Below are 11887 nucleotides of genomic sequence, written 5' to 3' on the forward strand. Positions count from 1 at the left end.
CCCTGATCACAGACCATGTGGTCCACGTGGTCTCCTCTGAGGGAGGCAGAGCTTAGGTCCAAGAGACACAGACCTCTCAGCAGAGCCCTGAGCCTAGGCGGGGTCACATGAGGAAGGGGTGGCCATAGGGCCAGGGCCAGGCATAGGGCAGGGGTCAAACTCCTTCGGGCACCCAGACACTCATGCTTTTGAGACAGGGAGAAGCTGGCAGTTGAAGCAGTCAGAGGAGGGGACGCTTATCAATGGCCCAATTCATTCACAACAATCCCCATTGTCTGAGCCAGCACAGAGATGGGCATTTTCTCCCAGAGCTGCTGGGAAGAAAAGTCCCAAGACATGGTCACAAATCAGAGCCCCAAAATACAGAAGCCAAAATTGAGACATATGGTTTGAAAACCAGATGAAATATTTGAAATTGGAGACGTCCCCCCAAAATCTGTGCAACATGGTTCTCATCCTCAGAGACCAATAGAATGCTTAATTGCTGATTGTTCATTTATTTATTCTGATCTCTTTCTATGAAGGATGTAGGAGTTTACAGTTAAAGATGGGTATACTATAAAGTTATTAAAGCAGAAATTAAAAGTCAAAGCCATGGTTCCAACGAACACATTTACTAGGATGAAGCAATATGATGACCTAAGAGCTTCCTGGCAGCCAGAGTAAGAAGGGAAACACACAGGTGATGTCATGAGCTCAGCAGTCACACAGACCTGTAGAAATCCCTTGAGCACTCTAAGCTTCAATTTCCTTGTCAGAGGGAAAAAAAAAAATGGGACTATTAACCTAATAAGGTTGCTGTGAAAAGTAAATGAAATAAAGCATGTATTATAGATTCAATAAATAGTGGTTGTCATTATTAGCATTTTGGGGGTTGTCTGATTTCTCTTTTAAATTGGAACTATGTTACCTTAATAGGGTTGCCTTGATGCTCTATGAGTCCTAATTGTTGCTCTGAAATTCTGATTGGTAGGTATATGTATTTGATGAACTAAAACTGGGGAACCAGCCTGGGATTCACAGTGGGTACCTCATTTTTCCACTGGAAAGGAGCAAAGCAAAGGCTCTCCCTTTCAGCCTCGTCTGCAGATGGGAGACTCAAAACAGGGTTGACTAAAACCAAAAAAGAGAAGAAATCAGCCCAGCTCAACTCACTTCTCCTCCCTGTCAGATGACTGTCTGGGCCTAGCCCACAGAAGGCTCACTGCTTTTCTGCTGCAGGGGGAATCCAGAGAATAAACTAGAGTGTGGAGCAAATTACAGGTGCTGAGCTCTGCCTCAGATCCCAGACTGGCCCTGCTTGCCTTGCCAGACGGTCCTTTTCACTTCTAAAAAGGTAAGACTACTCCAAGAGCACCCTCAGTTCCAGATCAAATGGGACACTCTGAAGGCATTGTATCAACATCTGCCCTGACCCCCCAGCCAAAGCCCCCGGCTTAAGATATTTCCTACTAAAGCCAGTTTCTTAGACTTGTCCAAGGTGCCACATGTAGGCTAAAGGGGACCGAAAAGGGGGCCTAAAAGGCTGAGAGTGGGTCAAGCCAGGGGTGCATGTTTGTGCATATGCATTTTGCACACAGAGATACCTGTTAGATATGTGTCACTGTCCTCAGATGTACATACTGAAAGAAGGTGAGTGTTTACATGGCCCTCCTGAGATACAACGTGTGCAAGACTGGTGTGGGTGGCGGGAAGTTGTGCACACATGAGCAGCTGTGAGGGTGTGGGTGTGGGTGCCCTGTGAGTGTCTGTGTGTGGGCATGGCTGAGTGGTCCTCCCACCTCCCCCTGGAGTGACAGTGGGGCTGTCTCCAAGCTGCCTCCCCAACCCTGGCCAGTCAGCTAGGCTGGCTCAGACCCCCATTCACTCCAGTGTTGGCGCTGAACTCCTGCCCCGCTCAGAGTCCTGAGAAACCAAAGCCGAGTGACCCACAGAGAAGGCATCCCAGCTGCGGACAAGTCGGGTCAGCCTAGAAAGCCTGAGTTCAGATAACACTCCTTATCCCCAGCTTGTCTTCATCTGCTCACTCACACGCATCCAGCCATCGGCTCCTGCACGCACTCAGCCCCATGGAGCCTGCCTACCACGCTCACCAATGCACATCCAGCGTACAGACACGGGGCAGCAAGGGCCACACAGACACACGTGCCACCTATGGGCGCACTCCAGGCCCACCTACACAGAAGTTCCCACACACATTGACACACTCACACCCTGGGACATATGCTGGAAAGTTCCCTATGCTCACATACCAGCCCAGACACACGTCCTCCCACTGGCGCTCGCTCCCACTCACAAGCACTCACACTGATACACTTACACCTACTATCCAAATAGTCACAAGCATGCTCTGTCCCGGACCGGGCTGGGCACCGAATCCAGCCCGGGGAGCGCCGCCTACTTACTCCGAGCGAGTGAGAGCGCGTGTGCGCGGCTGCATGCAGCGGCCAGGCCAGCGGCGGCAGGCACAGCTGGGGCTGCAGAGGCTGCGAGCAAGTGACCTGCTCGGTGGCCCAGCCCGAGGGCCGCCGGCTGCCCGCGCCCCACCCCGCTCTGCCCCCGCCCGCCGCTCCCGCCCGCCGCCGCAGGACCTCTGGCAGCAGTCCGCTCGCTGCCAAACCTCTGCCCCGCGTCAGCCACCGCTGCCTGCAGTCCCAGCCGGGCTGCGAGGCTCTTTTGGTGCCCCTGGCAGTGCAAACTTTGTGCTCTCAGCTGTGGGGAGCCCTGGAATGGGGACGCGGTCAAGTCTAATTAGAGACCTGGCTCACACGGGGCCGGGCGGGAGTCACGGCGGGTAAGCATCCCGGACCCTCGGAGCCGTCCCGGCCCTGATGCCCACATGTGCCCCACATGCCAACATCTGGAGAGGAAAGGGAGTGCGTTGGAACTGAAACAAAACAAGGAGGGGTTTGGGTGCGGTTCACAGGCTCTGCGGAGGGAGCGCTGAACTTTGAGCAGCCCCCAAACGCCCGGAATGCCACTTGGTTTATTGACCTCAGGTGCTTCCCTTTGGAACCTAAGTCGCTCACGTAAGATCGCTGACCTGCCAGAAAGGACAGAAGGTGGTTGCAGAGACTCGTTTTAACTTGGGGCACATCAAACTTCCGCTCTGGACTTAGTGTCAGATGGCTAAGTCTAGAGAAGAAGGCTGATTCCTACCCCAAAGCTCAGGAATGTCGCATTCCATCCAACCCCCTCCACCCTGCCATGAGTCATTCCCCACCAGGGGCCTGGAGTTCCTCTACCCACTCTGGGGGGTGGGCCACCAAGGAAGAGCAGACCCTAGCCTCCCTTGGGCACTGTTTCCAATTTTGAACCCGCTCATTGGCAGGAAGTTCTCCTTGGCATCTAACCTAAATCCCTCGTGTGCAACTACTCTATGTCAATATGCTCACACTTTGTGTTCAGGGACAGGAAAACCAGCTCTGTCTCCAAGACACAATGACCACTCCAAGTTCCCATCTCAGCCTCTCTTCCTTGACGCTAATACCTGTGTTCCCCTTTTCGGGCCCTGGCTAAAAATGATAATTGCCCTGGACACATTGCAGCTCCTGACATTAACTCAACTGCCTCAGCTCTCTGGGGACCCCAGACTCTGTAGATGCCCAAGTCATCCTCCTCAGACAAGCCAGCTTTGACTGCAGCCTCCATCCATTGGAGACACCCTGATTCTATTCCCCAGACCCTTGAGAGGGGCTTCAGTTCCTATCTCAGCAAAGGCTGTCTCAGGGCCTGGGGACAGAGCTTGAAGGCCCAGCCATTCACCTGGCTATGCATTAACACTGAAGCCACAGCCTTCCTCAAATGGGCAGTTTCCTGAATCTTTGAGTCCATTTCTGGTAGATCAGGTAGTGTAAAAAAAAAAGAAAAAATAGCCTGGACTTTATCCTCAAAGAAACCTAACCTTGCCCACTGCCTCTACTACATTCTAGCTATGCGTCCTTGGACAAGTCACTTAAACTCTCTGAGGCTCAGTTTTCCCATATTTACAATGGGGATCATAATAATCTCTGCCTAGCTCGTACGTTGTTGAAAGTATGAGATGAGCTCAGGAATGTAAAAGTACTTGAATAGCTAAGATGTTTTTTAGTATGTTAGAAATGGAATGAGGCTTAGATCATGAACAGGATAAATATTAGCAAAAAGCCTCAGAAACATTTCATTCCCAGATACAAACTCTGGGTCTGAGTTTCAGGTAAAGAGAGGAACAGACTTGGTTTTTTAGATGTTCCCTTAGGACACTTGGTATGTATGTCCCCCACCTGCATTCCCAAACACACACACACACACACACACACACACACACACACACACACATACACACACATCCACGTTCCCAGATACATACAGCACAGCCCAGCTTCCTGGGCTCATGTCGGCCCCATAGGCCCCAGCCTCTTATACCCTCGCTGGCCGTCTCTCCATTCCCAGGGGGCCTCCTCATGGCTCCAGTCTTGGTTGCAGCAACTCCAAGTCTCTTTACAGGGGCCCCGGCGGGCAACTCGTCTCTCCTTGCCCATCCTTCTGGGCCATGGCCCCTGCAGGCCTGAGACTCTAGGCAAAGGTGGCAGAGGCCTTCTCCAGGGCAGCTCAGAACTGAGGCTGCGGGGGGGGGCTCAGAATTGGAGCATCATGCCCCTCCGCCTCCTCCCCTCCGCCTGCCTGGCTTCCCAGTGCTGTCCTGCTTAATTCTTAATGGAAATTCCATCCCCGGCGCCGGCCCTGGCTGCCTCAGGGAGTCCAGGCTTGGGCCAACAGCAAACTCCACCCAGAGACAGGAGGCCTGCTGGGCCATATAAACACAGATACACACATATTCACATACATACATACACACTCAGCAGACAGACATGCCCAGAGTCATTCACAAACTCGGAGAGTCTCACCCAGACACATACCCAGAAGGATAATAAATATTATAATCACTAGCATTTATTGCATGGTGCTAAGTTTTTTATAGGTATCAGCTTTCCTAATCCTCACGATTACACTGGGTTCGTGGACGACTTAGCTATTATCCCTAATTTACACATGGGGAAACTGAGGCACAGGGAGTAATAACTTGCATTACTAATAATAGCCTAATACGTGAGCACCAGGAACCATGCTCAGGGCCTTATGTGCATTGTTTCATTTTGCCACCATAGTAACATTTTGTAGAAGTTATTTTTATTCCCATTATACAGACAAGGAGAATGGAGGCCAGATGGTTTAAATCATATGCCTGTAGCCTCACAGCTTGTGAGATGAAGGGAGACTCTATATAGATATGTGTGGGAGCCCTCATGGGTGAAAAGGGAGACATACAGGTAAACAGATACATGCAGACTCTCAGGGGCACAACCAAAACTAGGTCCCTCTACCAAAGGAGAAGCCACAGAAATGGTTCAGAGCTGCATCAGGCAAAGGTCCCCTCTAGTCTGATGCCACGTTCTTCTTCCCTCCCAAAAGGCCCATCCCAGCTCCACCAACTTCAGGAGTCACTTCAGGAAGGACAAGTTAGACCTAAATGGAGGGCAGATTTCAGGTTTACAGTTCAGTCAGCCAGCCTGAACTACAGTCAACCCACAGCCTCCGCTCCAAATCTAGTTTGCCCAGCACACCCCGCATGGTCACTGGAAGAAGTCTCAGGTGCCCTCTTCTGAAGGGATCATGAACGAACCTCATGCAGGTAGCACCTCAAAGACTCTGGCACTGTCAGGGGCTGGCCAAGGAGGGCTCCTGGCCCCCAGGCCCAGATGAGGCTGCACAGGACCCACGGGACAAGGCATGGCACCAGAGCCCAGGCCTCGGGCAGAACAGAGCACGGGCTGCCCGAGGGAGCTGGTACCAGCTCCAGTCTTGCAGAGAGGTGGCAAGACTTTGGTGGGAGGAGGGTGGGCGCAGGAGGGGCAGGGCTATGATATAGGACAAGTCACAAAGTCCAGAGCCCTGGGAGTTGGGAGAACAGGACTGCAAAAGAAGAGAGCAGAAGAATTTAGCAGTCCAGGAACTTGTCCACTGCTGGAAATTTCCAGGCTAAGTTAGACATCTCCAAGCAGGGGCTGTGCTGGCACTGGTGCTCGTTGCCAGCAGCCCCAGTGGAGTGCTCCAGAAGGCCTGCCATGGCCAGTGTGATCTCTATTGTCTCTCGTCATTTCCTACTCCGTTCCCCTCCCAGAATTCCTCGACTGTTCCCGCTCGCAAGCCCATCCACTCTGTGGTCTGAGAACAGCCCAGCATGGCAGCCTTGTGGGGCATCTACTTTGGAAAGGGGTTTTTCCAGAGAGGCGTGCACAATTTAACCTGGAATCATGTAGCCAGGCAATGGCTCTAAGAGGAGGAGACATTCAGAGCCCAAGAATCTGCATTTCTAAAAGGTTCCCAGCTGATGTGGATGGTACTGGTCTGGGGGCGTCACGCTCTGAGAACCACTGCTTTATAGAATAAGAGACAGTCAGAGGTCATTCCAGCTCAAAACTAAGGTGCAGCCTAACTTTAGAGGGGCAAATGGTTTCTTCTGAAAGGCCCCTAAAGAAAGAATTTCCATTCCTGTCAGTAGTCTGTACTTTCCTTTCCCCAGCCTCCATCTCCCCAGCTTCTGCGCCGGCCCTGCCCCCTGTTGGTCAGTCTCCCTTGGACTTTGTGATGGCTCTCTGTGCCTCAGTCCATCTCAAGTGAGACACAGCATCCTCCACTCTGTACTCCACCTACTCAGAGAAGGTTATCAAGATGAGGAACCTGCACAAAAATAGCTGATGACCAGACAGGCTCTCATTTCCGAGGACTGAGATATCAGATCAGAAGGTCATGATGATCGCAGCTGAAATGCCAGCCCACCCAGAGATATGAGCGATGGGCAAGGATCCCAGCACCCATGGCTGTGACCTTAACTCCTGCAGTCCCCTCCTGCAGCCTTGAGACACGCCCATGGAGATGCTGTCCTGCCTCCAGGGGTGATGGTGGGATAGGCCACTCAAGAAGGACTGGGAGAGGGGAATCTGGCCATAGGCCGGTGTGGACACCCCATGGACTCACTCGGGCCATCTATCTCTCTCCAGGCCTTCCTCTACAATGCTCTCAAAAGGGGAAATTTCCCTCAACTCCCAGAACCAGTGTGAGAACCTGTAATGTAACTAGGATGAAGGATGTAAGGACCAGAAAGGCCCTCAGCAATCTCTGGGAGCAGGGATTCTGAAATTTTATTACCCACCAGAATCACTGGGCGGGGGAGGGGAGTGAAATGCAGGTTCCCAGGCCTCCCTCAGAGGTTCTGATTCAGTGGGTTGGTGGTGAGCTGAAGCCTGGGTACCTCTCTCTTCCCAATCCATGTTCAGTGACTTCATGCTGGTAACTTGAAATTGGCCATAATGGAAGTATTTATTTACACCACAGAAATTGGGCAAATACTACAAATCAGGGCATTTTGTTTTGTTTCACTTTGGTTTGCTTTGGAAAGCCTGTTGTGGACAACTTCCCAGCCCACTGTGGGGCATGTGCGTCTCTATTTTCAAGCATCCCAAGCAATTATGATGCAGGGCTTTTTGAGAAAAAATTGATCTAGCAATTAGGTTCTAACTCAAACCCTTCATTTGACAGGGAAACTAAGGCCCAGTGAGGGAAAGAATCTTGGTCGAGGTCACCGTAGTAGGCCCCTTGTGGGATCACTGCTGCTCAGTTCAGGACAGCGGGGGCAGGCAGGCAGCCCTGCATTTTTCTTGGCCCTCTCCTGCAGCCTCTCCACCACACACCAGCTGTGGCTCATTGGCTAAGAGAGGCACGGCAGGAAGGTCTCGCCCCTTGTGAGCCAATCAGATTGACTTTCATCAGCATTTAGAATTTTAATAAGTTGGACTAGAGGTTATTAGTGGCCAGATCACCTGACTGGAGTGCCCTGGCCAGCAGTGCCCTCAGCACATGAACTCCAGCTGCTGATGGCCCCAGGACTACCCTGCCCATCCCAAGCCTTCACTGCTCAACTCTTCATTAAATTCAGAGAAGAGTTGAATTTCCTCCCAACAAATTCCCTTACTTAAAGTAACAAGATATTTCCCATTACTTACAAGCAAAACCATCTTGAGAAACATAGCCACAGAGTAAGTTAGTGAAAATAAGAGCCCGAGATTCCTGCCCCTTTGTCTTTCCCCTATTTCCCACCCTCAGACAGGATGCAAAAGGAGAGTGTGTAAATATGCAATTCTCCAGGGTGGTGGTTTTCCAAGAGTGGTCCTAGACCAACAGCATCAGCAATTCCTGGCATCGTGTAGGAAAGGTAAAGTCTCAGACCTCCTCCAACAACTACTGAATCAGAAGCTCTGGGGCTAGGGTCCAGCAAGCTGTGTTTTAACAAGTCTTCCAGGTGATTAGTATACCCGTTACACTCTGAGGACCACCATCTTAGCAGGAGGGGCTGTAGCTTCTGCCTCCCTAACAATGAATTGAAGGCTGTTGAGCCCAGGGAGGAAAAGCGATCAGGCTGCCAACTGTGTGGCCAGCCACACTCCCTCCTGGCTAGCATCCTTGTCCCCACACTCCTGGGCAATCTCAGGCATCCGAGCTGTGGCCCTGCATCCCAAGCTAAGACAGAGGCCCTCTTTCCAAAGTCTAAGGGGTAACCCCTTTCCAACAACAGCAGGACAGCCTCAGCAGAGACACGGCAGAAAAATGCTACTTCTGTCACTGTTTTGGTGCCTAATTAAGGGAGTGACTTAGTGGACATTCCTTGGCCCTTTGGATCTCAGAGGATTGCTCTGGACAGCTGGGGGACAGCTTCAGATGTCCTTCTGGAAGGAAGCCTGCTGAGGGCCTGGCTCTAGAAACCACTTTGGCTTCTCCAGCATGAATCTACTGTTTCCTCTGCTTCCTGTGCTCCGCGGGTTCAGGGAGAAAGATGAGCTTCGAGGGTAACTGGAGAAGTGAGGTCTTGGGAAAAGGAGCAAAATAATAATAATAAAACTACTATGGGCTTCCCTGGTGGCGCAGTGGTTAAGAATCCACCTGCCAATGTAGGGGACATGGGTTCGAGCCCTGGTCCGGGAAGATCCCACATGCCGCGGAGCAACCAAGCCCACGCACCACAACTACTGAAGCCCGCGCACCTAGAGCCCGTGCTCCGCAACAAGAGAAGCCACTGTAATGAGAAATCCGCACACCACAACCAAGAGTAGCCCCCGCTCACGGCAACTAGAGAAAGCCCACACGCAGCAACGAAGACCCAACGCAGCCATAAATAAACTTAAAAAAAAAAACTACTATTATTACATAAGAAGTCAGTCACTGACTTCTTCCCGTATACAGACCTGCTGTAGTAAGCACTTTCCATGATTTACCTTGTGTCTCACCACGATCCAGTGACGTAGTTATTACTATCCCCTCTTTAGAGGTGAGGAACCGAGGGCAAGAGAGGTTAAGTAGCTCTCCTGAGGTCACACAACCAGTGAGTGGAAGATCAAAGATTCAGACCCAGGTCCGTCTGAGCGTAGGTCCACGAGTTTCCCAGGGTGCAGTGCAAGAACACAAGTGCAGAGGTGCACCTGCTGCTGAGAGGGAAGGCCAGGTGCTAGCTCTGATAGGCTGGGGGAGGGGCAGGGCAGGGGCCTTTTCTACAGTGGGAGGCCAGGTGAGTTGTGGCAAATAAAGGGGCAGAAATGGGGGTAGGGGCTTGAGGAGTCAAAGAAGGAACAGCCCAGCTCCCCTGGGAAGTAGGAGAAGGAGCAGCTTAGGAATGACAATCGTAGCCAGACTAGAGTTGAAAAACACACATTTTACAAGGAGCCAGTGAGAGCAATCACACAAGCCAGACTTAGTGACTCCAGATCTGAGTCTGGGGACACGGGCTGACCCCACGTCTGAGAGGTGTTCCAAGGCAGGGATTGCAGGGAGCTTACCATCTATGGTGAGAGGGGAAACAGCTGGGACGCCACCTCACACCGCGTGGGGCTGCCCTGAAGGACTTCCCTCCCAGCCCCGGCAGAACATGGCCCCGATTCCTGAACACAATGGGGCCCGTGGACAGAGGTGGCCGGGGTGAGCACTGGGAGTTACTGCGGAAGCTGTGAGCTGGTAAAGAGGGACCTTTCCCCACCTGCAGAATGGGAGGCTCTGGAGCTGCCTGTGGGTTGAAATCAAGGCATGTCATTAAACGGTACCGCCTCTTCCCAGCTGATCAAAACAAAGACCTGAGTCAATTTTTATTCCTCTTACCTCACCAGCCCCCTGCCCCCAACATCCAACCAGTCAGTCTGTCCTGTCTGCTCTACCTCCATGTTGAAACCCTGACCATCTAAAGCCCCTTAACCACAAAGTTGCCAGAGTCATCCTTTAGCAATGTGAATGAGATCATATCCTCCTCCAACCTAAAACTCTTCAACCGCTTTTTTTTTTTTTTTTTTTTTTTGGCTGCACTGGGTCTTCATTGCTGTGCACGGGCTTTTTCTAATTGCGGTGAGCGGGGGCTACTCTTCGTGCTGTGCGCAGGCTTCTCATTGTGGTGGCTTCTCTTGTTGCAGGCTCTAGGCACACAGGCTTCAGTAGTCGTGGCTCGTGGGCTCTAGAGCGCAGGCTCAGTAGTTGTGGCGCACGGGCTTAGTTGCTCCGCGGCATGTGGGGTCTTCCCGGACCAGGGCTCGAACCCGTGTCCCCTGAATTGGCAGGCGGATTCTTTTTTTTTTTTTTAACATCTTTATTGGAGTATAATTGTTTTACATTGGTGTTAGTTTCTGCTTTATAACAAAGTGAATCAGCTCTACATATACATATATACCCATACCTCTTCCCTCTTGCGTCTCCCTCCCTCCCACCCTCCCTATCCCACCCCTCTAGGTGATCACAAAGCACTGAGCTGATTTCCCTGTGCTATGCAGCTGCTTCCCACTAGCTATCAGTTTTACATTTAGTAGTGCATATATGTACATGGCAGGAGGATTCTTAACAACTGTGCCACCAGGGAAGCCCAACAGCTTCTTATTATTGCACTTAGAATAAAAGTTCTAGACCCTTTCTCTGGCTCACAAAATTCTACCTGATTCTTCTCTCCACCAGGGTCTCAGGTCACATCATCTTCCTAAGAGGGCTCTTCCCTGACCACCCAAATTAAAAGAGCCCTCCCCTGTTAATACCACTTATCACTCTCTGAAATTTCCTTGTTTATTTATTTGTTTATTTGTTTATTATCTGTCTCCCCAGTGCCCCACTCCACAAGAACGGAGGCCCTACCTTCCAGTGCAGTGCCAGGCACATAGCAGATATTCAGCAAACTTCTGTGGAATGGTGTGAGCACGGTGGTGGAAGTAGCTGTCCCATGTGGCAGAGCACAGAAGTGGCCAAGACCATCCAGGAACCAGATGCCAAGAAGATAAAGGGAGCCAGACAGAAAACCCAGCCACTGAAAGGAAAAGGACTTGGGTTTCCAAGAATCTTCCCTACGAAGGGTGTTTGCACCCCTGGTTCGTGAGGCCCAACAGCTTCCCTGTCCTGGAGGTTTCACAAGACACCCCTACACTCTAACAACATTTTTCTTATTTCTCTTAAACTGGCTTGAGTTTTTTTTCTTTTGCTTACAATTCTAAAAGTCCTAATGTATCCCCCCTCCCCACGTCTCCTTGGTGAAGGCAGCACCGAGAGAAGTCCAGCTGTTAGTGGGAAGGGCACAGCACAGGGGATAAGAATCAGAGGCTTCTCTCTTACCTCTGTGACCCTAAGGAAGTGTCTTTCCTTTTCTGAGTCACAGAGAGTCACCTGAGACCTAGTGCAAGAGTGCTCTCAGGTGTATCTGACAAGGACTCTGAGCCCATAAAGTAAAGAAAGGAGCCATCTTCCAGGCAGAATGCATAGCCTGTATATTTTTGTTTCCCAGTCAGGTCCCAGCAGGAAAAGAAGTCCACTTAGGTGGGACTTGGAGACCTGAAAG

At 51.3% G+C, this 11887-nt stretch overlaps 1 protein-coding gene across 3 annotated transcripts in view; it reads right to left on the minus strand.

Moving 5' to 3' along the window:
• The window catches only part of INSC (INSC spindle orientation adaptor protein), a 128119-nt gene extending 118207 nt beyond the window's left edge, over window positions 1-9912 (minus strand). Inside the window, exon 1 of one of the 3 annotated variants that reach the window (XM_057553072.1) lies at window positions 9867-9912. In XM_057553072.1, coding sequence (XP_057409055.1) covers window positions 9867-9869 — 3 coding nt within the window. In that variant the 5' untranslated portion in view covers window positions 9870-9912. Of the gene's footprint in view, window positions 1-2405; window positions 2519-4348; window positions 4445-9866 lie in introns of those variants that run through there. The other 2 variants (XM_007174881.2, XM_057553073.1) reach the window with 2 other exon arrangements.
• Between the last annotated feature and the right edge of the window lie 1975 nt (window positions 9913-11887).

The sequence above is a fragment of the Balaenoptera acutorostrata genome, chromosome 9 (assembly GCF_949987535.1).
Source record: "Balaenoptera acutorostrata chromosome 9, mBalAcu1.1, whole genome shotgun sequence".
NCBI lineage: Eukaryota > Metazoa > Chordata > Mammalia > Artiodactyla > Balaenopteridae > Balaenoptera > Balaenoptera acutorostrata.